Source organism: Xiphias gladius, chromosome 18 (genome assembly GCF_016859285.1).
Source record: "Xiphias gladius isolate SHS-SW01 ecotype Sanya breed wild chromosome 18, ASM1685928v1, whole genome shotgun sequence".
Lineage (NCBI taxonomy): Eukaryota > Metazoa > Chordata > Actinopteri > Istiophoriformes > Xiphiidae > Xiphias > Xiphias gladius.
In genome coordinates this window covers 21,287,984-21,315,411 of record NC_053417.1, presented here as the reverse complement: position 1 = coordinate 21,315,411, position 27,428 = coordinate 21,287,984, and the positions used below count along the sequence as shown (strand labels likewise).

General features: G+C 37.8%; 3 protein-coding genes across 9 annotated transcripts; 1 reads left to right on the top strand and 2 right to left on the bottom strand.

Annotated features, from left to right (window-relative positions):
* Window positions 1–82: 82 nt before the first annotated feature.
* Window positions 83–11,392, bottom strand: g6pd (glucose-6-phosphate dehydrogenase). Of its 7 annotated transcripts, none has more exons than XM_040153506.1 (13): window positions 11,315–11,388; window positions 8,310–8,425; window positions 6,022–6,059; window positions 5,775–5,883; window positions 4,623–4,840; window positions 4,031–4,189; window positions 3,251–3,376; window positions 2,426–2,519; window positions 1,634–1,820; window positions 1,290–1,525; window positions 741–817; window positions 422–514; window positions 83–335 (listed from the first exon to the last, which is right to left on the bottom strand). In XM_040153506.1, the coding sequence occupies exons 1-13, from the start codon at window positions 11,334–11,336 to the stop codon at window positions 245–247; spliced, it is 1,566 nt and encodes a 521-aa protein (XP_040009440.1). In that variant the 5' UTR covers window positions 11,337–11,388; the 3' UTR covers window positions 83–244. The 7 variants fall into 7 exon arrangements, 6 of the variants coding, with proteins under 6 accessions (XP_040009440.1, XP_040009442.1, XP_040009441.1 ...); XM_040153508.1 differs by having other exon boundaries at window positions 11,206–11,316; XM_040153507.1 differs by lacking the exon at window positions 11,315–11,388 and adding an exon at window positions 11,124–11,276.
* Window positions 11,393–15,151: 3,759 nt separating this feature from the next.
* LOC120803318 (polypeptide N-acetylgalactosaminyltransferase 6-like) lies at window positions 15,152–22,138 on the bottom strand. Its single transcript, XM_040151669.1, has 11 exons — window positions 22,129–22,138; window positions 21,522–21,816; window positions 21,233–21,405; window positions 19,430–19,579; window positions 18,802–19,036; window positions 17,676–17,793; window positions 17,383–17,583; window positions 17,126–17,269; window positions 15,996–16,088; window positions 15,473–15,631; window positions 15,152–15,265 (listed from the first exon to the last, which is right to left on the bottom strand). Exons 1-11 carry the CDS (start codon window positions 22,136–22,138, stop codon window positions 15,152–15,154), a joined length of 1,692 nt encoding a protein of 563 aa, XP_040007603.1.
* Window positions 22,139–24,535: 2,397 nt separating this feature from the next.
* LOC120803485 (testis-expressed protein 49-like) lies at window positions 24,536–26,702 on the top strand. Its single transcript, XM_040151977.1, has 4 exons — window positions 24,536–24,699; window positions 26,126–26,302; window positions 26,395–26,518; window positions 26,605–26,702. The coding sequence occupies exons 1-4, from the start codon at window positions 24,609–24,611 to the stop codon at window positions 26,651–26,653; spliced, it is 441 nt and encodes a 146-aa protein (XP_040007911.1). The 5' UTR covers window positions 24,536–24,608; the 3' UTR covers window positions 26,654–26,702.
* Window positions 26,703–27,428: the final 726 nt, after the last annotated feature.

Genomic DNA, 27,428 nt, shown 5'->3' with positions numbered 1-27,428 from the left:
CTATGATGACAGCGTAAATTGATAATTCTCTTGAATGTCTGAAGAACTTGCTCCATGGAATAATTGCTTTACCTGAGAAAAATTCTTTTTTTTTTAATATCCTCTCTCTTTACTGTGATGTTTCCACACAGTGGAAAACACCTTTCCTCAAACACACTCCAGTATTGGAACATGACACGGCTCACTTAACCTGCTGCACCCCTTCTACTATCCTGCCTCTACTCCTCCCTCATCTCATCACAATTCACAGTCTATGAGGATTGACCCATTTGTAAGTGCCTTCATAGCGAAATCCAACTCTTTTTGAAAGGTCGTCTGCTTCTGTTGGGCCACGGCTAAAACAAAAGAGAAACGATCACATTCAACACGCTGTACTGAATTCCTCTTACAGTTAAAAGGCATAGTCAACAACATTTCCTACCTTCCATATTTGTACGAGATAGGTTTAGGCTTCTCTTTGTCTATCTGATGAAGGATAGGCGTGAAGATCCTCCATGCTTCCCGTAGTTCATCACTGCAGAGATAAACAATTCAACATTTAGGGGAGGTCATAAAAACAGCTGTCATGTGACAGAAATACAAACTATGTAATATATTTACAAGTCCTGTTTTTGTTATGTCATGGCAGAGCAAAGATGCACTATGGTGCCATCTAGTGTTCAGAACTGTTAGAAAAATACCGCCGTCACGTGAGCTAAGTAGTAAGTTGAGATAATAGTAGTGGGAAAACAAAGTCAGACCTGCGTACAAAGTGCATTTGACTCCCACAGAAGACATCCAGGATGAGACGCTCGTAAGCGTCTGGAAGCTTCACGTCCTGAAAATAAGACATGAGTTTTAATTCATTCCTTTTTAAATTAGAATTTTTAAATTTTTTAGCGTTCTTTGTCCTGTTATTTTAAATCAGTAGCTCTAGTTAGGGTTTTCTTTGGAGCTGAAATTATCAGCTGATTAATCGATTGGTCGCTCAACAGATAATCCATCATATCGTTTCAGTATTCTTTCCAGCATAACTGGCAACTATTTGCTGACTCCAGCTTTATATGATAGTAAACTGAATTTTCTTTGGGTTTTGGACTGATTGTTGGATATAAACAGCAATTTCAATACATCAAACAGGGCTCTGGGAAATGATTGTGGGCATTATTCACTATTTTCTAACCTTTTATACGTCAAAAGATTAATCGAAAAATGGAAGATTAATTGATAAGATAATTCTTAGTGGCAGCCCTAGTTTTCTTTTCATTTAAAGTATGTACATAAAGTATGTAATGCATAAATAAACATGCCTTGTATCTACTCTTGTAGGTGAGGTCCAGCTCGGTTTCCTCTGGACTGAAGTAAACACCGGGTTTCTTGCTCATCATCTTGGCGTAGACAGCCTCGTTGGGCTGCACACGCACCACCAGCTCATTCCTGCGACACTGATTTCCAAAAATGTCTCCTGGGACATCTGTGAACTGCAGCCGCACCTCAGCTTTCCTCTCGTTCAGAGCTTTTCCACAGCGAAGGATGAAAGGAACACCTGAGGAGGAGAAATGTCATGCCAATGCATTAACAAAGAACACAGGAAAATGTGACATTAATAGTATTTGCTTTGTGAAAAGTTTTGTAAAGGGCAAAGTATGTTTACCATCCCAGCGTTCGTTGTGCACATAGAGCACAGCGGTGGCGAAGGTGGCCTGGGTTGATCCTTTAGGAACTGTGGGATCATCAAGGTAACCCAGTTTGGCATCTCCCTCGCCTTCTGGATCCCCGACATACTGACCCAGCACCACCTCTGACATGGAGACTGGAGTGATGCACTTCAGCACCTTCACCTATAAGGGAGAACATATAATAAGAACAGACACGGTCTATTTTTCACAAATACCGTAAAGTCTCATATAAAAGTCTGCATTAAAATAATGGCAGAATCAAATAATATGGCGATTATGAACAAATAAAGGGCAAGTAAAAATATGTCCAGGGAGGTGGGATTACCTGTGGTCTACTACAATAGCTCACATGTATTTAGTAATATAATACATCCACAGCACTAATTCCATCAACAACAACCAAGTCATGTTATACTCAACACTCTGCTGGTCTGAGTTTCTCTTGGGGAAAAAAAAAAAACACATACTCCTGATTGCTATACTAATGGAATTAGTGCAGTGGAAATGGATATTATACTGAAATCATCAAGACAATAGGTAAACATGGAGGACATTTGGAGTTTGCAGTAACTGGGGAACACGGGAAATTAAAAATAAAGGCCTGTCCTGTCACAAATAAAAGGCCAGATTCTCTCTTACACTGAGGTAAATAAACCTGGGCTACTATTTGGAAATATATAGTAAACACTAATATACTGTATGTCTCCATATCTGTCGCGTTAGAGGAGGTGTTGAGTGTTTTTGGTCTCTCGGAGATGATGATGTACCTTTTCATCCCTGACATCATCAGAGCTGGTGGAAGCTGGTTTCTCCATGGCAACCAGGCAGAGCATCTGGAGCAAGTGGTTCTGCATGACATCTCTAGTTATGGCAAAAGGAACAGGCGGTCACACAAAAGACAGAAAGGAGAATGTGGGATGGCCGCGATCCCGTTAATTAAAACTATAACTTATGATGTGTTGGTACTGATTTTCTGTGTGTAGTGTTTAAACAACACTGTCAAATCTATGCGTCATCAACAGGGTAATTTGCCCTGCAGTAAGCCACTAATGATTATTTACCTCTCAAATGTAATACTTCAACCCCCCAATTTAGCATTTATAAACAGTGTATAAAAAAAATAGTTTCTACCACCATTATATTGTTGTACGTCAATATAAAGATATTTTAAGTCTTATTTTTCAACTATTATAACTTCTCCTATGAAGACATATTTTATATTATTACAACTGTGTTTCATTCACTATATTGTCAATCATTGTGTTTGTACACCAGCCTCCACTTATGGAGGTCCACAGGAGTAAAAGTTGTTTGACAAATACAGTATCACGTATCTGCTTTCAGCCACATTATAGTATGTTATAAGCCATTCAATGTTTATATACTGCTTATAAATTATTTTTTTTAAGTGTTACTGATAAAAGTACTGATTACAATATACAAAACATCTAAAAGTGCAGTGTTTAAGTACAGAAACTCCTGTTACTAGTCTCTGCTCATTTTTATATAACTTCACTTTAAACCTGGGTACAAAAGCATTAAACTTTATTATACTGCAAAGACAAACTCTAGGGATTCCTTCCCCCCCTCACCGGATGATGCCAAAATCATCAAAGTAGCCTCCTCGTCCCTGAGTCCCAAATGGTTCTTTAAAGGTGAGGACAACGCAGGCCACACTGTCCCTGTTCCAGATCGGCCCAAAGATTCGGTTCCCAAACCTGCAACAGACATCGCATAATTGTTCTCTGCTCAGCAGTACACACAGTGCAAGGGACGGCTGTTCATGAAAACATATATAAACATTTATCCTATGTCATCAAGATAAATTCTTCATTAGAGGCCAGTTTCTATTTATTTTGTATAATAGTCACAAGGCTTTGAATAACAGTTGTTTAAAAAAAAAAAAAAATTGAGTGTATTCTCAGAGACTACTCTCTCCAGATAATGAACTCATTGTTTTCTGTGTAATACAACTCTTATTCTTCTGAAATTCTGGTGATTTAGTTAAATTTAGCTCATGCTCACATCTGGTAATTGCTGTGATTACTTGACTAGTAGATCCCTCTTCCATAATTCAATATATCTGAAACAGTATATTTTTTTGTATTTCATTCTAACCGATGTTCTTTCTATATAGGCTATTAGTGGGTGTATTTAATTTACTGTCTTATTGACCCATTTTTAAATAATTATTTGGTAGTAATTATAAAATAAGTTATAAATTCAGGTCAGTCAGGCTTTCTGAGACTTTGTTCCTCTATAAATGTTCACCAGCAAATTTTATTCTAGTTTACATTATTTGACAATCATAATTTTTTACAAGACAAGACAAGAAAAAGAAAAGCAACTTTATTTGAAAATGCTTTTCTTACCTGAGCACCATGAGGTTCTGCACCATTTCTTTGCCCAGATAGTGATCTATACGGTAGATCTGTTCTTCAGTGAAGAGTGAGGAGAGGTGAGTGGACAGCTCTTCAGAGCTCTGAAGGTCATGTCCAAACGGCTTCTCTACAATCACCCTGTTCCAGCCTCTACACAACATACATGCACAACCACAAAGAGAAGAAAATGAACATATCAAGTCTAGTCTAGGGTAAATGCTGGTGCCTGTAGACCTGTCTTACATGATGTAAAATCTATGATCACATTTTATTGGAGGGATTTTTTGTATGTCCTCAAATGCAAGATACCTCAGTAAAAAGGGGGAAAAAATAAATAAGGAAAAAAAGCTTTACATAATACAGGTGGGGTATTTGCACATTGTACATCCAAAAAAAATGGCTGTACACAGTGATGTCCGTTTGCTGTACACCAATGGACATCACTGATGCTTTAGAGATTCTATGCGTTTACAGACATTCAGACATAGCGGGACAGTGGACAACAGACAAACTGAAACTTTCAAAACAATTCATAAAAAGGTGAATTACAGCAACAGTTAGTAAGAGAAGTTTGTGCACTGACTTTGTGCTCATGCAGTGGTACTTTATGTTCTGGGTAACATCGTGGTAGACGGTGGGTGGCAGTGCCAGGTAGAAGAGACGGTTTGCCTCAGGTCCTCCGGGCAGAGACAGGATGTGTGTGTGGAGTTTGGAGAAGGAACCCTCATCAGCATATTTCCCGCTGATATACGTGTTCCTGCTGAAGAAGGCCGACAGCCGCTCTGCTTCTGCATCCGTTACCTGGGATAGGGTAGAACATTTATGCATCCCTAGATTTAACTGGGGTGTTTTGAAATGCAGACATAAAACAAATTGTGTGTGAAAATCTGGAACCAGGAATCAAGGACCAGTTTAACATGTGTCATGTTATATGTATATATAGAGTAAAGATTTACTTTGTCTCTAAAGTGACAAAAAATATACATTTATAGACTTGTAGTTTAAATAGACTGATTTTAGATGATTTAGTGTAAACCTGCAGTAACAGATTTTATGGCCACTTGGGGGCAGCAGAAACAAGATGTAAACACAATATTGACATAAATTGATATGGCGAACTTGTTAGCAAACAGTTGCTTATTTACACATCCATTAGTTACGGAACAACATTATTATTCTTTTGGAGTTGTGTTTCTGGCCACCTGATGAATGCAAGCAAAATATTCACTTTTCTTTTAGCTCAATTTTTAGTCTCAAGCAACTGCTAAGGAAAGTTTCACTGAGTTTCGAATTGTAACTTTTTTTCCCCACATAGTTATGAAACATTGTTAACATAACAATATTGGATTAAGCAATAGGGGAGGAAGAGGGAAAAAAAAAAAAAAAAAAAAAAAAAGAGTATGGGAGGAAGGAACAGATGTTTAGAGAATTAATAAGGGGAGGACAAATTGGTACTTAGTTTTAATTTGCAGCAGAAAAGGTTTACATTGGAAAAGTTAGAGGAGGGTTTATTTATTATCATTTTTTATGTTGTGCATTTTTATGTTATGAGTTTAGATGAACATGTGTACGGTTTGTATTCTCTCATTTATTTCCATATTTATGTTCTTGCTTTGAAAGGTTTTTAATTTAAGTAGTCTTTTAAAAATGTTTGCTAAAATCTGCTGTTAATCTAATTAGAAAAAGAATCTGTTAGAGATTTTGAAAAAGATGTATCTCAAATGTCCAGTCTTACCTTCAGGTAGGGCATGCAAGAACTCCGGATCGCATCTACTGTCAAGTCAGAGCGAGCAAAGCCCACAAAATATGTCTGCTCAGGGAGGAGGCCGTCTCTGAACAACCACCTGGGAGGGAAAAGACGAATTAATGGTTCATTACACCCAACTTCAGAGGCTCCACTCCAGATTAGAGTAGCATCTTTCATCAGCTTCTGCTGTGCTATTCGAGTAAAAGCCTTTCAGTAGGGTCAGAGGTTTACTCACCAGAGAGTTGGGTAGATTTTCTTCTTAGCCAGATCCCCCTACAGGTGCAAACACACAATTAGAATTATGATTTCACATTAAATATATAGGTTATGTACACTATCAGTGACTGATGATGCAGTGTTTTGGAGTTACTGTGCTGCTTATTTAACCAGAGCACTATGCCAGAGTGGTAATTATTTTCCACAAAACAAAAGACTCAAGATGTTGCCCTACTGCAGGTAACACTGTGTGGCAACAGGTAAGTAGGCTGCTTTGGCTTATTTAAGAATTGCGCAACCTTAGTAATCCCACTGGAGGCAAGTGCCAATCAGCAGCCAACAGTCTGGAGACAAAAGAATATCCCGCTGCTTACCGAAATCATGCTGAGGAACCTGTTGCTTTAGTGCCTTAACAATAACAGTGAACACAGTCATTTTTTAATACTGTTGGACAAGTTTCACAAGACAAAGCAAGACGTTTACTGTACAGTATACTAGATAAAGGCTGTGAATAGCAGTGCCAGACACGGACAGGAGGCACTCAGAAATCAGGGATGACCTGAGGTACACATCATTAAAAGTATCAAGACATTAGAAGTCAATTTAATTAACATTAATTCCCATAACAATATACTGTTGGCCTCAATCATCTTTGTTTAAAACACTACTCCTCAGATGGGAATTCCTTATCTTGTAACCCTGCTACTTTGTTTAAGATTATGTGTTTAAAATTATAGCTGTAGATGAGAGGAACTGAACATGTCTCTCTAATCATTCATTGGAAATGATCTTGTATGCACAATATCCTACAACATTAGCAAAGGACTAACCGCACTCAGTCACACTTCTCATATCGTCATGAAGCTGAACAGTAACAACTATTGATTTAGTAGTTTTAAGTAAATGTTTGAAAGTGCAGTGTGAATAACATGAATGGGCTATTAAAATTAAAAAAAAAAAAAAAAAAAGCTTGTAGCTTGCAGTACACTCATTTTAACAGCGGTAGCATAACACAAGCACAAACAAACAACTGCACACAGCCCCAGTCCAGCTCTTCCCCTGATCTGCCTGCGTATCATACTGAAAGAAAAACGCTGACAATGACACTGCAAAAAAAAAAAAAAAAAAAAAAAAAAATCAGCAGCAGCGCCACAGTGCAAGAGAAAGAAGTGCACAGCAAATGAATTACTAAATAAATTACTGTGGCCTGGCTAGAAAACAATTTAACAAGAAGCATACATATTTGGATAGCTTTAGGACAGGTTGGAGCCCTGGTGGATGGAAACATTAACAATCAGAGTCAGAATGCCTGAAATGGTTTTAGTTCGTGAAATGAACATCTGAACAGTAAGAGGAAATAGTAAGCAATGAAAAGGGACACCTATTCATTATATTATTGGGATGTATTAATTTATTTTGTATATTTTAGCAGTAAAATAATTTAACTCTGAATATCACAAACTGTCAACTACGGAGAACTGTACTATTTTATGTATGGCCAGTTTCTTGGTCTGGTTTATACACAAACTGTCAACTACTGAGAACTGTACTATTTTATGTATGGTCAGTTTCTTGGTCTGGTTTATTTTATTCTTTAATCAGATACTGGCAAATTTGATTAAAAATGTTTACAACCTTGTGTTTTATTCAAGCCACGTTCTCATACAGTTGTCTGTGTCAGGCAGCAAATAATCCTGATGCATTTGTTTTTGTGAAATAAACAGAAAAACAATTCTGTGCTTATGGTCAAGAAGGTAAGGAATTGAAAAAAAAAAATCTTTAAAAAAAAAAAAATCACATTAGCATTGGTTTTAAATTGTTGTAATAATCCTGTCACATGTATCATATACTAATGAAATGATAGGTAAAGAAGAACCTTGAGGTATTCAGTGTCTCAATTCCAGGCTTTTGAAAGCTTGGATTGCTTGTTCTGCTTGTTTGCAGTAGCTCGGTGAAATCAGTTTCAACATTTCCTTAATCAGATCATTTGCAATTATTGCACTATTTTTAAAGATTTCAACATACTCTCTTTGAAATTATGGCCAGAAATCTTGCTTAAATTGGCTAAACTGTAAATGTGCTAAAAATAATAAGGGAAAAAAAGAGAAAAGGTTCTTGGCCTTGGTTTGTCCTAAAGGCAAAAATGTTTTTTCAAATCACACAGTAACTTCTGTTTGATCAGGATTGCTCAAGACAATTAGCCCTTTCATTTAATCTCACAACCATGCCTTGCCTTATCAGTTCTCATTTTTACACTCTACTTAAACAATCACTAAGTACCCATTGACTGCCCTCCCCTGCTCTCACCGATGCTCCCATGATGATGAAGATGTGAACGTCAGACTGATGGAATTCTTCATGCAGCTCCTTCCTCAGCTCCCCAAACACCTCAGAGCGAGAAAGGGGGATTTTACTCATTTTCTCTAAAAAAGGAGATAAACGGAAAATCCAGTTTTAAAAAACCCCAAAGTTCTTTTACTTGCTAAACCAACTTTCAAGAAGACAAACACGGACTGCTACCTGACCTAACAGGAATATTCCAGTGCCTCTAAGCCTGCATACCAATTATTGTTAAGTTCTAGACATAACAGCTAGTGGGCAGACTGAAGTGTGTTTGAGCCCACAGGTAAGGCAGGAGCAGGATCTCAAATTGCAGAGCAGTTTTATTTTCCTCTATTTTCTTTGTAAATTTCTTTATGTATCAGTGTATGGTTTAAGCTAGGGTAACACACAACATGTCTAGGGTCCACAAAAGAACAGAGGGAGGGAACTGGAATACATAGCCTCTTGTTAATGTAAAGTGATAACACCTGAGGGGTGTATTTCCTTTCCAGACAGGAGTGCTTGTGATGCTCCTCTTCTGCCTGAGGTGTGGTCAGGTGACCTGGTGGGTACTTCTGACAATTATGCAAAACACAACAGTGTTCAGAATATTACCAAACATTAGGCTGGTGGGATACTGTCTTGCATACCAAACCAAAAAAAGGGGGAAAGAGCAATGTGCTGGTATTTTTTAGCTTCTTGATTCCAATTCACGTTTAACTTTTGTTAACATTCTGTACGATTTTAGAGATTTGGATCTATTTTTCCTACCGTGTCAGGCAGCCATTGATTTCCATTCATTTCTGTACGGTATTAAAAAAAAACACTTAGCCTACTGAAGACCATAGTGGACTGTTGCCAGTGTTTTAATTAAAAGAAAAATTGAAGAAAATTTGTGAGTGCTCGCCTAGATTTTTGCCCTGGGCTGGTAGGATCCTAAACAATTTAAAGACAGATTTAAATTGACTAAACATAAGGGCAGCTAGCGAAGCCCATTCTTCCCTTTGTTTTGCATAAGCTGCCAACTTAAGCTTGGTTTGTATCTAAGTTTGCATTCATATTTGTCACTGCAATATTATAGTCGCATGCTAGGTGATGAAGTGCACATTTGGAAAGTCTGCTGTGACACTGACAAAATGTATGTTGACTTGATGTTCAATGAGTAAGATTACAATAACTCAAGCATGTTTGAAGTGTTTGCAACAAAATTTTCATACCGTATGAAAATAAACTGAATACTGCTGAAACGAGAGGATTTAGAGGACCAGAAAAAAAAAAAAAAAAGAATCCTCAGCCGTTTCGATTGTTGATTCATCGTTTCTGTCATTTTCCAAGCAAAGCCTCATGCATTATTGCGAATTTAATATCTTTGGGGTTTGTACTGCTAGTTGGACACAACAAGACTTTTGTCGACATCACTTTCCCAGAAGTTTGGTATTTTTCACCATTTTGTGATACTTTAAAGACTAAATGTCAGGGAACACTATGCCTTCATTTATTAAGTTATTTTTTTTTTTAAATGATAGACTAATATAGCGTTGCAGGCATTAGTTGATTTACTGATTAGTTCTTTGACAGAAAATTAATCTGCAACAATTTCAACATTCAATTTATCATTTTGAGTAATTTATTTTTTCTATGAGAAACACCAAAACTCTCCAGGTCCAGCTTCTCAAACATGAGTATTTGCTGGTTTCCGTAGTCTTCCACTTAAGATTTGGACAAAACAACATAACATTAGGCTGTTGAAAACTGGGGTGGATATTTTTCACCATTTTCTGACATTTTATAGACCAAGCAATTCATTGACTAATTGAGAAAATTAAATCAATAAAAAAAAAAAATCATTTAAGCTTAATTAATGCCTGAAAGAGTAGTAAATAAAAGATAATATTTTGCAAATACAGGGCCATTGTTTGAAAAATGGTTAGCCGTGATGTAAAGTGTATATGATTTGTAAATGGGCTACAACAGGTAAAACCAAAACCACTTCCTTTTTTACTTCCTCCTTCAATGTCCAACATTCAGTGAAAAGGAGGAACATATATGAGAGAAGGGTGAAGTTTAGATTTTTTTATTTTTTTTTTTGAGTCATTTCAATAGAGCTGCTGAAAATTCTCCCATTTGAGAACCTGGAACACTAAAATGTTTGGGATTTTGTTTTTTGGAAATGACTTAATCAATTAATTGGTTCTAGGAAATAAGAAAAGTTGCTGGTTAATTTTCAACCGTTGATTAATCGACTACTCGTTGCAGCTCTGCATGCATATCATCACATCCACATGAGAAACAACACTCAGGTGCTGCATGTGGATTTCTGTCAGATGGTCCCTACAGCTACCAGAAATAGCCTGAAACGCACACAACAAACTATAATGATATTAGTCAAATCCTTCACCAAATCCCGTATTTAGAGGGCTAAACCTAACTGCAGAACACCGTAATGAAGCTGGATACCTTCGGCTAACGTATCAAAATAACATGGACTGACATTTTGTTGCTCATGAATTGTCCTTTCGTGAATAGTTAATTACTAACTTCCTGGAGGAAAGAGCTCCGACTATGCAGCTATTTAACTGAGCCCCGCACCTTTTTCTCGCTAGCTGTAGATATGCTTGGCTAATACTAAAACCGCGCTGTCATGAGCCCTTGGCTTCACACGCTGTTATGACAACATGACTTGACCAGCAGCAAACTGCTAGCTTACAACTAACAAGCTACATCGTGCAAAAAAAACAAACCCAAAACGGTTCAGTTAGAGGTAAAGCGACAGATACTGCTACTGCTACTGCTACTCACATGTCCGCTAATGAGATGATAACCTGGCAGATAAACCCGGGCCGAACCCAGACGACAGGACAGGGACTTTAAGTACACTTACACACGGCGACAGTCAGCAGCTGAGCCTGGTGGTATGTGGGAACTGCCTACTTCCCTGTTAAAGTGACAAAGCAGAATTGCGAGATTTTATTGGTTTGGGAGAAACTCACCAGCGCTCGCTCGAGTTCCCATCACTGTCGAATGCTGTGACGTCGCCGACCCTGCGGGTGGGCGTGGCCTCGACGTACAAACGGACAGACACAACGCGCGCGCGCACGCACACACACACACACACACACGCACACACAATTATCATCTACAGTCAGTTGTCAGTTTCTTAGGTACACTTAGCTCAAACTAATGCAGTCTAATCCAACAGTCTTGAAATAAATCCTACCTTCATGAAAGTCTTGGGTTTCTGTCGAAACCGTGTTAGACAGGTGTTAATGCAACTGCGTGGCCATTTTTGGAGGCTACTGCTTGAGGTGCTGATAACCTACGTGTCCTTGTACAAAGAGGTGCATCTGCGATTCAGCGTACCCTCGCTGATTTGAACGGGGTGGACAAAATAATAGGGGCACGGGTCAACCTAAGGCAGGGCAGTCCAACAGCACCACAAATTGCAGCGTCCAAAAAGATCATACAGTTGAATCAACACCTATCCCATCAATCGTCTCATCTGTCTTTGCAGTCATTTTGTCACTCCTCGTTCTGTCTCTCTGTGTGGTCATGTTATGTCTCTTTGTAGTTGCTTGATTGACTTTCCAACAAGAAATGTTAACACCCCCCACCACCACCTGACCCCTTGGGCTCCTGGGCCTATGAATGTTAGGCCTGATGCTTTCACCATAACATCTACTTGTCTAACTCCCAACCCCTTAAGCTGAACCTTAACCTAAACCTAATTTTACCCCTAACCTAAAAAGTTATCTCCCAAACATTTAATGATTCACGTTACAGAGACTGGCTTTTTGCCCCCAATATGAGTGTGCAAACAGATTTACGTCCCCACGCTCTCACACACCGCCCATAATGAAAACTGTACCGGTGGAATGCTGTTCCTTCTTTCCAACAATGTGGATGAGTATGAGGAAACAAAACAAAATGTGGGAAGGAAAAAAAGTTTCAAGTTCAAGTTTTTTATCTTTACTTTAACGAATAAAATGTTTCAGTTATGGACTTCTTTCCTTTACCAAGAAACATTTTGAAAATACTTTTAAAGAACAGCTTCTCATTTTTATGTTCCACCACCTTGATACATGGTATGCGTGAAATAATGTCGCCATGCTTGCATCTGCGACACTGCAGACACATTCTTTTGAACACAATAACTCAAGTACAATACTTAGTAGAAATGTTATACTTAATAAGGCGAAGATGATCAGATTTGATTTTGGAGCAACTTGCTGCATTAATTAATGGGGGAACACTGATTTCCCAGAAATTGCTGTAACTCCTTAACACGTTGAGCTAACAAGTTGTCGCAGAACAGAGGCTACACGTTAGATTTAAATTTAATTTTGCACTGGTTGTAGGGCACCACCTTAGATTTTATATAAGGAAAAAAATACGAAAAACCAATGAATCGGTCTCATAATCAGAAGTAGTTAAGCTCTCAGTTCAGGGATCTCATGTTTCTGCCTTAAAAGAAGACGCCAGACAAGACTTGCCAGACGATAAATGAGGAAATTTATTGTAACCAAATGTCTATAAGCAACTGAAAAAATAGAGTATTAGCAATGAGCACAGAGTAATGAGGTCAGAATCAAACTGATTAATAAAACTGATCTTTGAATGATAAAATGAACTGATCACTTAGTTTGGCATTAGTGTAATAGAGTGTGTGAATTAGGATTGTCAGAGATAACACTAGGGGAATGTTTGATTGCCAGCCAGGCAGAAGTTCTTGAGGATGCAGTTTCTATGCTGGTTCCTTGGTCCGTTGAAGTTGGTGTCAGATAAACTTTGATAGCTTCTTTCCTTAACTAGACTCATTACACAGTCATGAAAGTAATTTCATGATTATTTAGTAATTTCATGACTATGGAAATTTCATGGCTATGAAAATACTTTCAAAATACTTTCAAAACTTTCAAAATACTATCAGGCAAGACTTACTACAGTACAAAAATAGGCTATAAAACTTAGGTTCACGTAGTTTAGTACTGAGTTGCAGATTAAGGCTGGTTTCGGATGAAAAAATCAAAATGGTTTCGAATGAAAAAATCAAAATGCGCACACATCTTAATAAAGAATAAAAAAAGTTACAGAAATGCCAGTCTAGAAGAGGTAAAATGACTATAGATGAAGTTTGGAGAGTGTCTACAAGAAAATCTTGAAGGACAAAAAGCAAAATGGAAACTCAAACAAAGACAGAACTAACAGGTACCAAACCTGTAAAAGTCCAAAATGTGGCAGGAGATCACTCCCCAGTGTAGGGTACAGTTCATTTTATCGACTGGATATTCGTACCAAGTTGTAACCTTCCTCCAATGAGCTACCATTTCTTTGACTGAAGAGACGGGGGAAGGATGAGCTGATTTTAAAATTCCTTACTATAGGGAGATAATTAAATGGAAATTTTACATGCAGAGATCACACACTTCAGCTGTTCACTGTGGTCAATCAATAATGTATAAATTGTATGTGAGAGCACATTACACGGAATAGGAAGAAAAGCATATCGTAATAATCACAGTGCAGTAGGGAGATTATTCAGGAGGGTATAAGACAAGTTAACTATCAAAATGATCTTCAGTACTGTTCACCGATGTTAGGTTTAAACAACACTAATTGATTAACAATGTAATTAAGTAAAGTTTTACAGTGTAGTGTAATAACTAATATACATATATATATATATATATATATGTTTAAAATTGTTAAAAATTGTTAAACGTCTGTAATTTGAAAAGTCCAAAGAGGGCTCAGTAATTTCCTAAAACAGCTGGGCACTGTAGTAGAGTATTTCCAAAAGCAGGACACATTGTATGTATTATTAACTCAAAATCAACATCATCTCCCATGTTCATAGTGATGAAGGAACGTGTCACCCAGTGTAACACAGTGGCTCACTAAAGCATTTTTCATAGTTTTTGGACAACAATGGAGCTCTATGGCATAGATGAATAAGCTATATCAGGCTTTAGCTACACACACTATATTAGGTTTTAGTAGTGGAATCGATTTATTGTTGCTTTAGGTCTTTTCATGGGATTTGTTGACCGTAAAAAATTATAAAATATCCTGAAACTTATCCCTTTAATGGAATAGTCACATTCTCATATGTACAATGAAAGCAAGAGATACTGGTCACCAAAATTATTGCTCCTGTTGATACAGGCTGTAAAGGGATGCCTTCCTTGTGCAACTCTGATGCAAGAGATGGGGGTCATTATCCACAGTCCTCGCTCTGTGCAAAATGCCTTTTAAAGTTTAGCCAAAGCTAATATGAGGCTTCAGCAGTCTCAGTTTTTGTCACATCTAGAGGTTATATTCCGTACAGTCAAAGCTTTCCCTCTTTGTGTTTAAACAGACAGTGTTTCCTTTCTGAGTTGCGGTGGAGGGATAGCAACAGACAGAGGGAACTTTGTACTAACAAGATGGTAACTTTGTAAGATATCATGTTATTGTATTTATTTATTTATGTATTTTTGGAGTCAGCATGCTGAAGCCTCGTATTCGCTTCGGCTGAACTTTAAATGCATTTTTGTACAGTACGAAGACTGTGGCTTTCTTCCCCATCTTTTACACTGGGGAAGAAAGCACTGGGCAGAATTACTTCGCAGCCAGTATGGACGGAAGGAACAATTACAGCAAACAATATTAACATAGACAAGGTCATATGAGAACTGTATATTGATACACTACTAATCTAAATCTATCCTTGAGGAAAAGCTAAATGCACAAGTTCACACACACACACACACACACACACACACACACACACACACACACACACACACACACACATAGACACACACACAGAGACACACACACAAATAGAGTCAGATGAAGATCCAGCTTTGATTGAGTATGGTGGGTTTGCATTTAGTCATGATCACGTATCCCTCTGACGCTGTCAAACAGTTGTCTGATAAGGGATTCTTCAGATGGTTTGTCTGAAAATAACAACAATGTAATTCTGTATGAGATCCTCTGGCATGATTAAGGTGTTTCAATTTGATTTAGAGACTGTAAAACAAACTTAGAGGTAGAGGGACTAGAATGGGGAAATAGAAATTTCACAATTTCTCTGTGCAACCAGAAACGGTGTTGTAACATGAGTTGCTGCAGAGTTTGAGTTGCTGCAGAAAGACATGCTGTACCTGTGTGAGGATCCACACTTGTTCAGGCGCTACCATGGTTGCTTTTCCCTCCAATCGACACAGTTCAAGAGACACCAGAGCTTTTCCAGGGTTTGCATGTAAACACCACTTATTGTCAACGCTGAGACGTACCTCCTGCTTGGAGGTGTACTCAAAATACTAGAGGTCACACAGACAAGCACTGTATTTAAATTGTGTAATAAAAATCCTTAATCTTATTTCCATCAATTCATATTAAACTGTACGAGCTTGATATGTTGATCTAAAACAGGTTCCCAACCCTTGTGGCTTGTTTTTCCCTTTTAGGAAAAATTACTCTGGAGGATTTTTAGTCCTAAAGAGCGCACAGAATCCATTATTTTTACAAGAAAAGAGCAAAAAGTAAAGAAAAAAAAAAATCAGAAATATAATCAGAATTTGGTGTGACAGGACACAATTTCTTATCCCTTTATTCATCCAGTGACCCGTCAGATTTTCCTTACCCCCAGGTTGGGAACCACTGACCTAACAGAAGAAAGTGTACCTGTCCTTCTCCTTCACTGTAACATTTCAACATATCAGGCTCCAATTGCTTTGTCTTCACATCCAGAAAGCACTTCCAACCAATGTTTTTCAACTGCAGAAAAATAAACGTATTATTATTAGTAATAACAATAATAATAATAATAATAATAACACAGTAACTGGACAGCCAACACAGTGTTCCAGATGCCTTTTTTTTTACCACAGTGTGGATCTCCATCTACAATGTATGTGTAATTTTTGTTTTAAAGCTTGGAGAAAATTAGAGAATACGCTCTGTAGAAAACACAAATCAATTTGAGTGTGATTCACTCACACTCAAATCATATAATAGAAAACTAACATTAGGCTGAAGTAAAATACAATGATCACATTTCACTCTTCGCATATTCAGACAACATATATATTTATTTCCTAAAGCACATACAATTTGACAAGTAAATTAGCTACAAAATGAGGGTCAGAATTGGCTGTTTGTTTAGAAACAAATCATGCTTCTCTTTTTCTAGTCGGAAGGCGATTGTGCAATCTACTATCATGTCATGTCTGCTCTTGATTATGGTGATATTGTGTATATGGAAGCCTCTAACTCCACCTTAAAGCTTTTTGTCTCTGTGTATCACAGTGCACTGCGCCATAAACACAGATGATAAATTCCTCACCATTGCCTCTTATATGAAAAGGTGAGACAGTCTTCATTAACTGACAGAAGGAAATTGCTTTGTCTTGTATTTTTCTATAAGGCTGCACTGCCAAAACTGCTCCATTACCTCTGCTCCCCGGTCTCACATAAACACAGTACTTACAATATCATGTCACGGGATATTTTTACATCGGCTGTACCTCATGTTCAAACTGAGCTCGGGAGAACTGGTTTCAGGAACTATGCTCGCTACAAATGGAATGAGCTGCAAACTAACTTTTGAACTAAAATCTCTCATTTCACTTGAGGATTTTAAAGGACTATAATATTTAAGTATCTGCAATTCCACATGTAATCGCTTTTCTCAATGTGAACCTAATGTAAATTGTGTGTGTGAATTTTATGTGTGTCTGTCTATATTCAAATTGTATATTTTTTTTACTTTATACTTATACTTTATAATTTGACAAATGAGAGATAATGTTGACAAAGTAGCTCACCTTTCCTTGCTCGCGAGGCCTGATGTCAGGGACATAGGCCTCTGGGTAAATGTTCTCCAGGTACCAAGAGAAGTTCCTGCACTTTAATCTCTCCCTGAGTTTACGACGTTCAGTAACATCTCCGAATGAATTCTGATGGGCAAAATGACAAAAGAAATCCAACTTGGTGGGGTTAGCATGCATTTCAATATCAATTTCAATGACCAACTTCCCTGTTTGTAAAGATGCAGTGCATTTATGCTAACCGCTTTAAAAATGGAAGCAGCCCTCCTGGTTGTACGATAGTAGACCCATTTGTAGTCATCCATCCAGACCTCAGCCAGGCGGACCAGGTTGCGGATGATTACAAAGGAGCTGGCGGGGAAGGTGTGGGGGCTCTTTTTGCGGAAAATGTGCCCTACAACAGAACAAGGAATAATCTCCAGCTGACCTCCACATTGCCAGACCTACAGTGGAGAGAAAACACAGCACAAGGTAGGAAGCTATAAACAGTTTGTAAAGCATATATCTATATTGAAAAACAATGAAAACCTCTTACCCTGAAGGACATCTCCAAATTCTCACCTCCCCAGAACTCCATCTGGTCATCATAGGTCCCGATATGCTCAAAGTATGATTTAGAAACAGAGAACAGACCACCAGCAATGGTAGGCGTTCTACAAAACCAGACAAATCAGTTACTATCGATAGCCAGAAATGATTCACTTCAAATGAACAGTTTGGGAAATCTTATTTGCTTTCCTGCCAAGAGTTAGACAAGAACGCTGACACCACTCGCATCTCTATGGTATACATGTAGCTAGAGCCAGCGGTCGGTTAGCTTTTAGCTTAGCATATAGAATGGGGAAACAGCTAGCCCGGCTCTTTCCAAAGGTAACAAATTCTGCCTACCAGCACCTTTAAAGCTCAGTGACAAATTATATTTTATTTGTTTAGTTGCCATTTTTAGACTTCAGACTTCACTTAACTCTTGGGAAGAAAGCAAATAAACATATTTCCAAAAATGTAAAAATTTTATTTAAATTAATTAAATACCTGTTAGCTAGAAGGATATCTCAAAAACTTGTCATCAGATCTCAGGGAAATTTGGTAAAACAGGCCATGGGCATTGAAGGAACTGGTTATATTTTGGTGTGAATAGAGCCACCATTTGGAAACACCACTTTATGTTTTGGCTCATAACATCTGAATTGTGAGGCGTATAACCAAGACCTTGTTTCGAGAAAAATCTATGAGTATGGTCCATGCTATTATCTGTCCACACAGATGTTTTGCCATTTTTGCAGTTTTTTCACCTCTCCTTCTCATTTTCTCCACTCTCCACTAAACTGGGCACATAACATATTTGGATGTCCTTAAGCATCCCTGCAAAATTTGATCAAAAATGGTGCAGCACCATAATGCATCTGAATGGCCATAACTCATGGGTCATGACTCTGACTCACTTTGCACAATTCATTCATGTACACAGTCCTAATATTCCTGGTCATAAATGGTATCATCCAAATACCATGTTGGCCATCAGCCAGATGGCAAGACTGTCAATCACTATGTGACGGACTCACATTAAACATCGTATCATAAAAGTAGCAGATTTAGAGGATCCAAAAAGAAGATTGATTTCCAGCTACCCACAGTATGTGTGTTTGAATACTTGTATTTACCTGATGGGATATGTCTCATTTTTCCTGCGTTTCTTCTCTTCACTGGGGATGGGCTCCCATCCAAAGGTGAGCACCCAGTCAAAACTCCCTCGATTGTGATAATTCATTGCAGGGCGTGGCTTACTGAACTTTAGATTATCTTTATCTATATTGACAATATCTGGGCTCACCACAGCAGTCGGTTGCTCTGCTAAGCGAGCTAAAAGAGGCTCCAGCCATCCAGGGAAGCATTCACCTATGCAGGAATATGAGAGATACTGTAGGTGCAGCATTTATTAGTCAGCCAGTGAAAATAGTCATCACAGTCAGGGGTGTAGCTAGAAAGTTATTGAATCGGATGTGGAGACTCTAGGGCTCCCAGTAGTTTTCAAGTTTTCTCTTTCCACTGTTTACTTCTACTAAATGCCCTTCCTTTAGAAAAAGCAGATAATAATTTTCAGCAGTGCAGTTATAATCATTAAAAAACATTGTGCCAGAGACCTGGGTAAACATTGCTTGCTTGTTTCAGTTTATTGTATACGATAAACTTGCTGTACAATTTATATTTGAGGAACATTTGCATGGCTGTTCTGTTTCTTCTTGCAGATTACCAACTGAATCCTGCATGCAAATATTATGGGATACATACAGTGTGAATCCAGGAAGGTGAGGACCTCTCCTCGTGCAGCCTGCGCCCCCAACAGTCTGACTGCGACCAAGCCTTTCCTCTCTCTTTGTCGTAACACACGCACTATCTTCAGCCGCTTCACATATTCATCCAAGCGAGTCTTCAGATGATCTAAAGACGGAGGACTCAACAAGTGAATTTGGAGAAAGAGAAATCCAAACTGTGGTGAACTCTAATCATTTACTGCAGTAATGTTATTGCATCAGGTACTAAGTGTCTAGCAGCAAACCAGCTTTAGAGCAATGACTATTATCGAAGATATTCATGGAAATGCAGAGACGATCATTCACATTTGTTAAAGTTACTTTACAGTATACATTACACTATGAGTGACCTCTTTCACATACAAGTAGTCATGTGATACATTGTTAATACAAAATACTGATAGTTTAAAGTTTTAGTGAGTGAAAATATTATTTATATTGTTAGCACTGGAAATAAGTTTTTCCACAAATTTACAGCAGTGGTAGAATGCAGGTAATTATATTTACTCAAATACCATTCTTAAGTACAAATTTGAGGTACTAACCTTAGGTACTTTACTTGAGTGGTGTATTGTACTCCGCTACATTCCAGAGGGAAATATTTTAAAACCTAGTCTATGGCTGGAGCGCCTTTTATCTGTTTGCTTCTCTCCTACTGTTTTTGCTCAAATATACAGTATTTTAATATGGCTGAATTCCCAATAAAGCTCTTCTCATTTACATGTTTTTGGGTTTCTGTTGTCAGAAAATGGACCAAGTATGAAATAGTGACTGAAATGCAGCCCATTAAGACTTAATGTTAACCAGCAGTCACTTCCAAGACATTTCCAAGCTGCTGCTCTGCTCTGCTAAAATCCTGATTTCATAACCGCAATGTCATTGTCTGACAGAATCACCATACACATAAATTAAAGACACTGGCTGTGCTGTGATTTAGGCCATATTCATTATAAAATGATCACTCAGAGAGAAAGTCAGAAGCTCATTCAAGTCTATGTCAGCTGCTGTGTGGTCAACTGAATGAGACACATAGAGAGGTGTGTCTGGGGAGGGAAAGCCCAACCTCGCACCCGCGGGATAATACTGGTGACTATCTACAATGGAAAATAGCTACGGTTTGTCCAAAACATTGCTAGGTGCTTTTGTGAAGAAAAGCCACTACAGGGGTGTGAAGAGTTGGTAAATCTAGTGACAAAGGCACAAAGTTAGCAAAACTGCCTGTAAACGCCCCCCGATGATGCAATAGAAACGGTTTTCGCCTATTCATTTTGAAAGACCAATGACCAATGGGGAAACTCCAACACTTGGCCGACTGACCAGTGGTTTGACTTTATCCTTCACTCGCTCACTGACTCACTGACTCACGGACATTCACGTTAATGCAGCTGGCGGTCCAACCCAAAACACTGGTAGCTTGAAGTTTCAGTTAGTGAAAATATTATCTATATTGTTAGCACCGGTAATAATGTTGTCCACAAATTCAAAGCAGTGGTAGAATGTACCTAATTACATTTACTCAAATACCGTACTTAAGTACAAATTTGAGGTACTTTACTTGAGTACTTGACTACTGAGTGGAGAAATATTCTACTTTTTACTCCATTACATTGTACAACATCTATTATTATTAGTAGCGGTACAAACTAAGATTAAGACACATGAAACAGCAAATAAAATAGCTAAAAATTTGCTTCATCCTTGCCAGTGTTCTGTATAAAATATATATATCAGTCTATACATTTATATCAAGTTTGACTGGCAGCATTGTGATGACACTCACCATCTGTGCTGGCATCATCCACCAGTAAGATCTCTGTAAGCAGTGCAGCGGGAGCAGTGTGTAAGACACTGTAAACCGTCCTGAGCAGAGTTGACCAGGCCTCATTATGAAACACAATGATCACACTGGTGGTAGGGAGGCCAGGACAACACCAAAACTTTTGTTTCAAGCAACTGTCAGAGCCAAACAGGTGTCAGATTCTTAACAAGATGCACTTTTCCTCATATTGCATGTCAGTGTCAGAAGTTACTGACCCTCTACAGAGATAAGGAACAATCGGTAAACTCACTCTGGATGCCGGGTATCTTCACCTAGGTCACGGTGCAGAGAGATGCGATCACTGGCAAACTGGTTGAACTTGTTTTTACTATACCCAAGTATTTTCTCATAATGTTCCTCAGGAGTCAGTTTGTGTGAAAAAAATGCTTTGCCGTTTGCCCCTGGAGCTCTGGGATCTTGGGGAGGCCTCTGGAGGTGAGGCTTGAGCTCCTCTTTGGTGTAAAAGCCAGGTGGACAACTGGGACCGGAGGAACCTGGCAATGTGACAGCAGGTGGGTGAGCTGGTCTTCTGAGGTTCAGCACACCTGCCACAAGGAGTGATGGTAGTGGAACCGCTGTGTAGTCAAAACTGTAGTATATAATGAAAAGTAAGAACAAAAAGCAGAAAACTGCAACTTTTATCGGAGGGGTGAGTCGATGGCAAAAAATATGCATGGTATCCACAGGGAAAGACTGATGTAAAACAAAGCTGAAAAGAGATGACATAAGATACATCATTATAGAAAGCATAAAAAAATCTTTATTAAAGCAATTCATCTTAATTCTTTCAAAGACTGATATCGTAGCAGCACTTTAGATGCCAAGTGCTATTTTTTTTCTTTTTTTTTTTTTTTTACTGGCCCACATGTCTAATAGCCATGACAAATGACACATTTTCAATTTCCATTTCTCTATTATGTATACATTTCTTCAGTTAAAACACCTGGAAACATCTGCTATGCCACTTTTTGATAGTAAAAAGTTTTAGTAAAGATTGAATGTTTGCAGAGAATTTCTCAACACACATACATACATATGGTCTCCATAACAGTAGCTTGTCAAATTAAGAATGAATTTACAAGCTATAACATATAACATATAACATATCCCTCGATTTATTTATCCCTCTATTTATGTGTACCATATATCTAGTGTACAGTATATTAAAAATCTAAACAATTATATATGTTGTAAAATGAACAGTTCATAACTTCTGTATATGAATTATAAACAAATCCTACAATGTTTGTGTATTTTTGTCCTACATGATTAAAGGCACTTCCGTACAAGCTTAATAGAACATTATATAGATAAGCAGGCAGTACCTGAAAATAAAAAAGTAATTACATTTAACATAAAATCTGTATGATAGTGGTAATATTCGTGTATTACATTGTTTTAGTTTTCAAATTTTGAAAGTTTTGAAATTGTACATTGAATAAAGTTTAGTATTCACAACAATATTTGGAGAGAAATGCCTAATAAACACAATAATAAACAAGAACAAAATACTCATTGCCTTAACAGGCCTACTGTATATGTATTAGTTTCAGGCTAGACATTAAAGGACAAACTTTTAAAATGATTTTTATAAATCTGTTGAATCGGTACTTACTGTACTTAGGCCACAGGGCAGGTTTTCTTTTGGTCATGAAGCAAGATTTGCTCAGGTATTCACACAAACCTGCATAGCCTAGCTGCTCTGTGTCCAATCAACAAAGTCAAGTATAGCAAACTTGCAGACCTGCATGAAAAGTGCTCAAACCGGTCTAATGATTCAAAGAAATGCCTGTGAGCTCAATCCACACCTGCCGCGCCACATCACGCTACACATCACATGAATTATTCAATTAACGGTAAGGTTTCTTAGAGGCAGCTAAAACAGTGGTGGTATTTGTAACCTTGACAAATCATGAGTGAAGTCAGTGATGGCACATCACAAAAGTGAATAATCACTGAATACACTGATTTTGATATAACTTTCTGATGAGTCAATCTTTTATTCAATAATTAATGGATTTATTAATATTAATAAATGATTTCTTCTCTCTTGAGAGTCACTTCTCTTGTCTTTGTAGCAACCACTTCATTTCATCAGGAAGACTTCTCAAATGGGCCGTTCAGCCACTTTGGAAAATGGCTGCAGGGCATCTGGACCAAAAGCTGTTTTTTGTAATTGCAGATGACTGACTAACTTTTACTGATGGCTTATCAGATATTGAGAAACCCGTGAGCATTTACTAATGACTTTCTAACATTTACAACTACAGACTTGATGGCTTATTAACGGCTTGTATCTGATCTTTAAAGTCTTAGTAAATGATTTATAAATAAAGCCATTAATTAAGGCTTTTAAACCCCTAGGGTGACTTTGCAGAAAGTGGTACCAATTATATTATAAATCTAATTATTGAATCTAAAATTATATTTAAACAGTTCAGGTTTGTTCTGTCACATTTGATGTTGAGCAGAAAAAGCTGTATGAAAGCTCTATTTGACATATTATGTGAAAGTATAGCCCATATGATGAGAAAATAAAATGGTGTCGAATTGTTGTAGCGGAGTGAATTACATGTAAAAAATAACAATCATTAGTGAAGTACAAAAAGTATAAAATATACAAAAGTCATACATTAAGGTATATTAAGGCAGAATGTCCTTACGAGAATCTATGGTACAGTATAAAAAAGTAAAACAGAAAATGGATAGATAGATATATAAATAAATAAATAACAATATTGATAGTAAAATTAAGAAAAAAGTCATTTGTTGTTATTAATGGGTTTAACAGATTCAATGTAATTCCGAAGTGCAATAATTAATAGTTCAATAGATGGGCGAATCCCAAATAATTGTAAGTTTTGTTTGATTGACAAAACACTCCTCCAATTTTCTCCACAATACGGTTCTAAATGGGCATTCATTCAAATATATGTTTCATTCTGTTTTCTTCCTCTTTAAAAAAAAAAAATAATACAAATGTTCAGACGTAAGAGTTTGTGGTATATATATTACGAATCATTTTGTGTTGTATCTCTCTTTCAACAAATTATAGCCTATGGAGGAAGCATCATTTCTGAACCAACTAAAGTAGAAATAAATAAAATAAATAAATAGGCAAATAATTTTAACATTTAATGTTTTTTGTTTTTTTTTTATTATTATTATTGCAGAGCGCAAAAGACATCGTCACTCCAAAGTCCCGCGGATAGGCAGGACTTGTTGCCATGGTTACGCATAAACCAGAAGTTGTGATTTATTTACACCGTCTGTCCCTCTGCGCGTCTCGGGTTCAAACAGGCTCGTTTATCGGGTAGACTCGTAACCGTGCCACACTATGGCCTTCTTCGGTTTAACACACCTGGGTTATCAAAACCCAATAGGCGATAAGATGATAGTGAATCCTCCGGGACCGTCTCATTCTCAGGGTAAGAGGAACTGCAGCTGCGGCCACAGCGGAGCCTTTAGCTCGCCCATGGCTAACAATTATACTTATTTAATTCTTTGAAAGTCTTCGGGCTTCTCAAAAATAGCCAGTAGCAAAGCTAGCGCTAACGTTAACAAGTGGTAGGGTAGCGCAGGGCAGGGTAGCGTTTGCTAGTATGAGCTAGCGAGTCGCTGTTTGTTGCCCTGGAGAACCTTTACAGCGTGGGGGGATTATGAGAGAACGGGTCCCTGAGCACGGACATGTAAAAGGCCCCCACCCCTCTAAATAATAACAAGCGCCACAGATTTGCGGTTGCATGGTTTGTATTCTTTTTTCATCTCCTTATGGTTGTTTTTCCTCTCTTTCGCTTTCTCTTTCTCTTTCTCGTGGTTTTTACACCACACAGACTCAAAAGGTTTGTGTCCTTTTGTGTCCATTTGTCACCCCTTTGAGGTCATTTTGCATCACTTTTAGGTTGATATGTGTCTTTGTGGTTGTTTTGAACCTCTTTGATGTCAGGTTGTGTCTCTTTTTGGTGGTTTTGCATTTCTTTGAGGTTGTTTGGCATCTGTTTTATGATTGTTTTGCAACTCATGGCCATTTTGCGTCTCTTTGTGGTCATTTTGCATGTTTTTGTCCTGGTTTTGTGGCTCCTTGTAGTCGTTGTGAGTCTCTTTGAGATTTTTTTGCATCTTTGTGGTTGTTTTGTGTCTCTTTGTGGTCGTTTGATTGACTTTCCAAGAAGAAATGTTAAGTCATTTGAAACAGAGGGCCCCCTGGATCCTTGGGCCCCTGTGCCTGCGCCCAGTTGTCCCGTTCAGCTATCCATTCATGCTTTAGAACCTGTGGAAGACTTAAATCACACTAAAATTTTACCTATAAAATTTAACTGTATTTAATCATGTAGTGTCATTGAGATCAACTTTTTTTTTAGGGCTGCAACAAATATTTATTTTCATTATTGATTAATCTGCCAATCATTTTCTCAATAAATTGATTAATTGTTTGGTCTAAAAATGGCATAAAACAGTGAAAAATGCACATAACAATTTTCCAGAGCCAAAGTTAAATGTTATCAAGTTTCTGTTGTTTGACCAAAACTCCAAAACCCAAAGATATTCAGTGTACAATCATATGAGACAAATAATAGCAGAACATCATCACACTTAAGAAGCTTGAACTAGGGTTGATGAAGTTAACAGTTAATAAAACTTTAAAAAGACAAAAGGTAGTGAAAGACTCTAGCTGTATCCTTATAACTTTTATGATATCATCCTGCTGTAAAATTTAGGGCTTGCTTGGTAAAATACAAGTTCTCAAGGTTAACTCTTACTTGAGATGGCTTGTGTCTTTTGTAACAGCCCCAGATTTATTAATGTAATCCAAATAATGACTGATGTATACTGTTGTAACATATTTCTTTAAAGATGGTGGGATTAACATCAAAGCAGAACTGCCCCCATCGCTTCAAGAACAACAGGGACCCCTCAGATGTGCAGACAAATGCAACGTTTACCCCCAGCCTCTTCCCTACAGCACTGACATACACCATGGGAGCCACGAGCGATACAAAGAGATGGTCAGACGAGTTCAAACACCCAGATGTAAGTAGACAGAAAGACATTAGACATTATTTAAGGCTCTGACGGACAAATCGCAGTTGTATTCCTAGTGACAGGTCTCCTCTCCTCCCCAGCTCCCAACCAGCTGTACGTAATGCCTGTGACGGACAGCCAGCAGTATGGATGGATGATGTCCAGGAGTCCTGAACCATGGACGCAAGTCAAACGGTTTCCCCGAAAGAACAGTGAGATGACCAAGTAAGTAACATTTCCAAATCTAATATTGGAATATTGTTTTTACATATGATTTAGATCTGAGTGTAATCCACTTGTTGCTTTCACAGGTTTGTCAAAGAAATGTCAGTGACAGACCGGGAGTTCAGCCTGTTTTGAAAGCCTTCTCTGTTTTTCTTCTTCTTCACATTCACTCACACACATACATAAAAAAAAAGAGCATCAGTTTTGATGAGAGTTTCTGAAAGGAAACTGGTAACACATCTACTTTTGGAGATTTTTCATGCCTCATTTTGTTGATTCTTTCATTCATGATTAATAATGCATTAATTTTCCCATTTCACAATTAATTCATTGAGCTGTGTATAAGTACCTCTCTGGAACTGTGCTTCTTTACCCTTTTGGAAGTCTAGAGGTATGAATATTTCAAATGAGTCCTGATGGGTTCAAAAATGTACGGGTTGCTTATTGGGAGAATAATAAAAGGTTAAACAAATAAACTGTTAACCAAGCAGAAATTTGAGTTGTCAAAAGAATTCAAAGCAAATGACCACCTGTACAGTGTTTATTACAGGTCAATCTGACATAAGACATAAGAATTTATTTTACCACCTCTAAAAGGGTTCCAGACCTACAGGTTTAAAAGCGCTGCTGGAGGGGTCCGTAGAAAGAGTGAGACTGTACTGCCCTCTAGAGGAAATGAAAATTAATTTTAGACAATAATGGAGTTTTTCGTTGCTGCCAGATTTGAGATTAGCTAATGGACAATGCAAAGTTTTTTACCTGATGATCTGCAGGGGCCCCGAGGGTCTAAACTCAGGAAGCATAGCAATGTTTGCAGATGGTACCTCAATTTCCAAGCAGCAGAAATTAAGAAATGCAAGGCTGTTCAGCAACACGTGAAGGACATGAGTTTGATCAGGGGATCATCCTG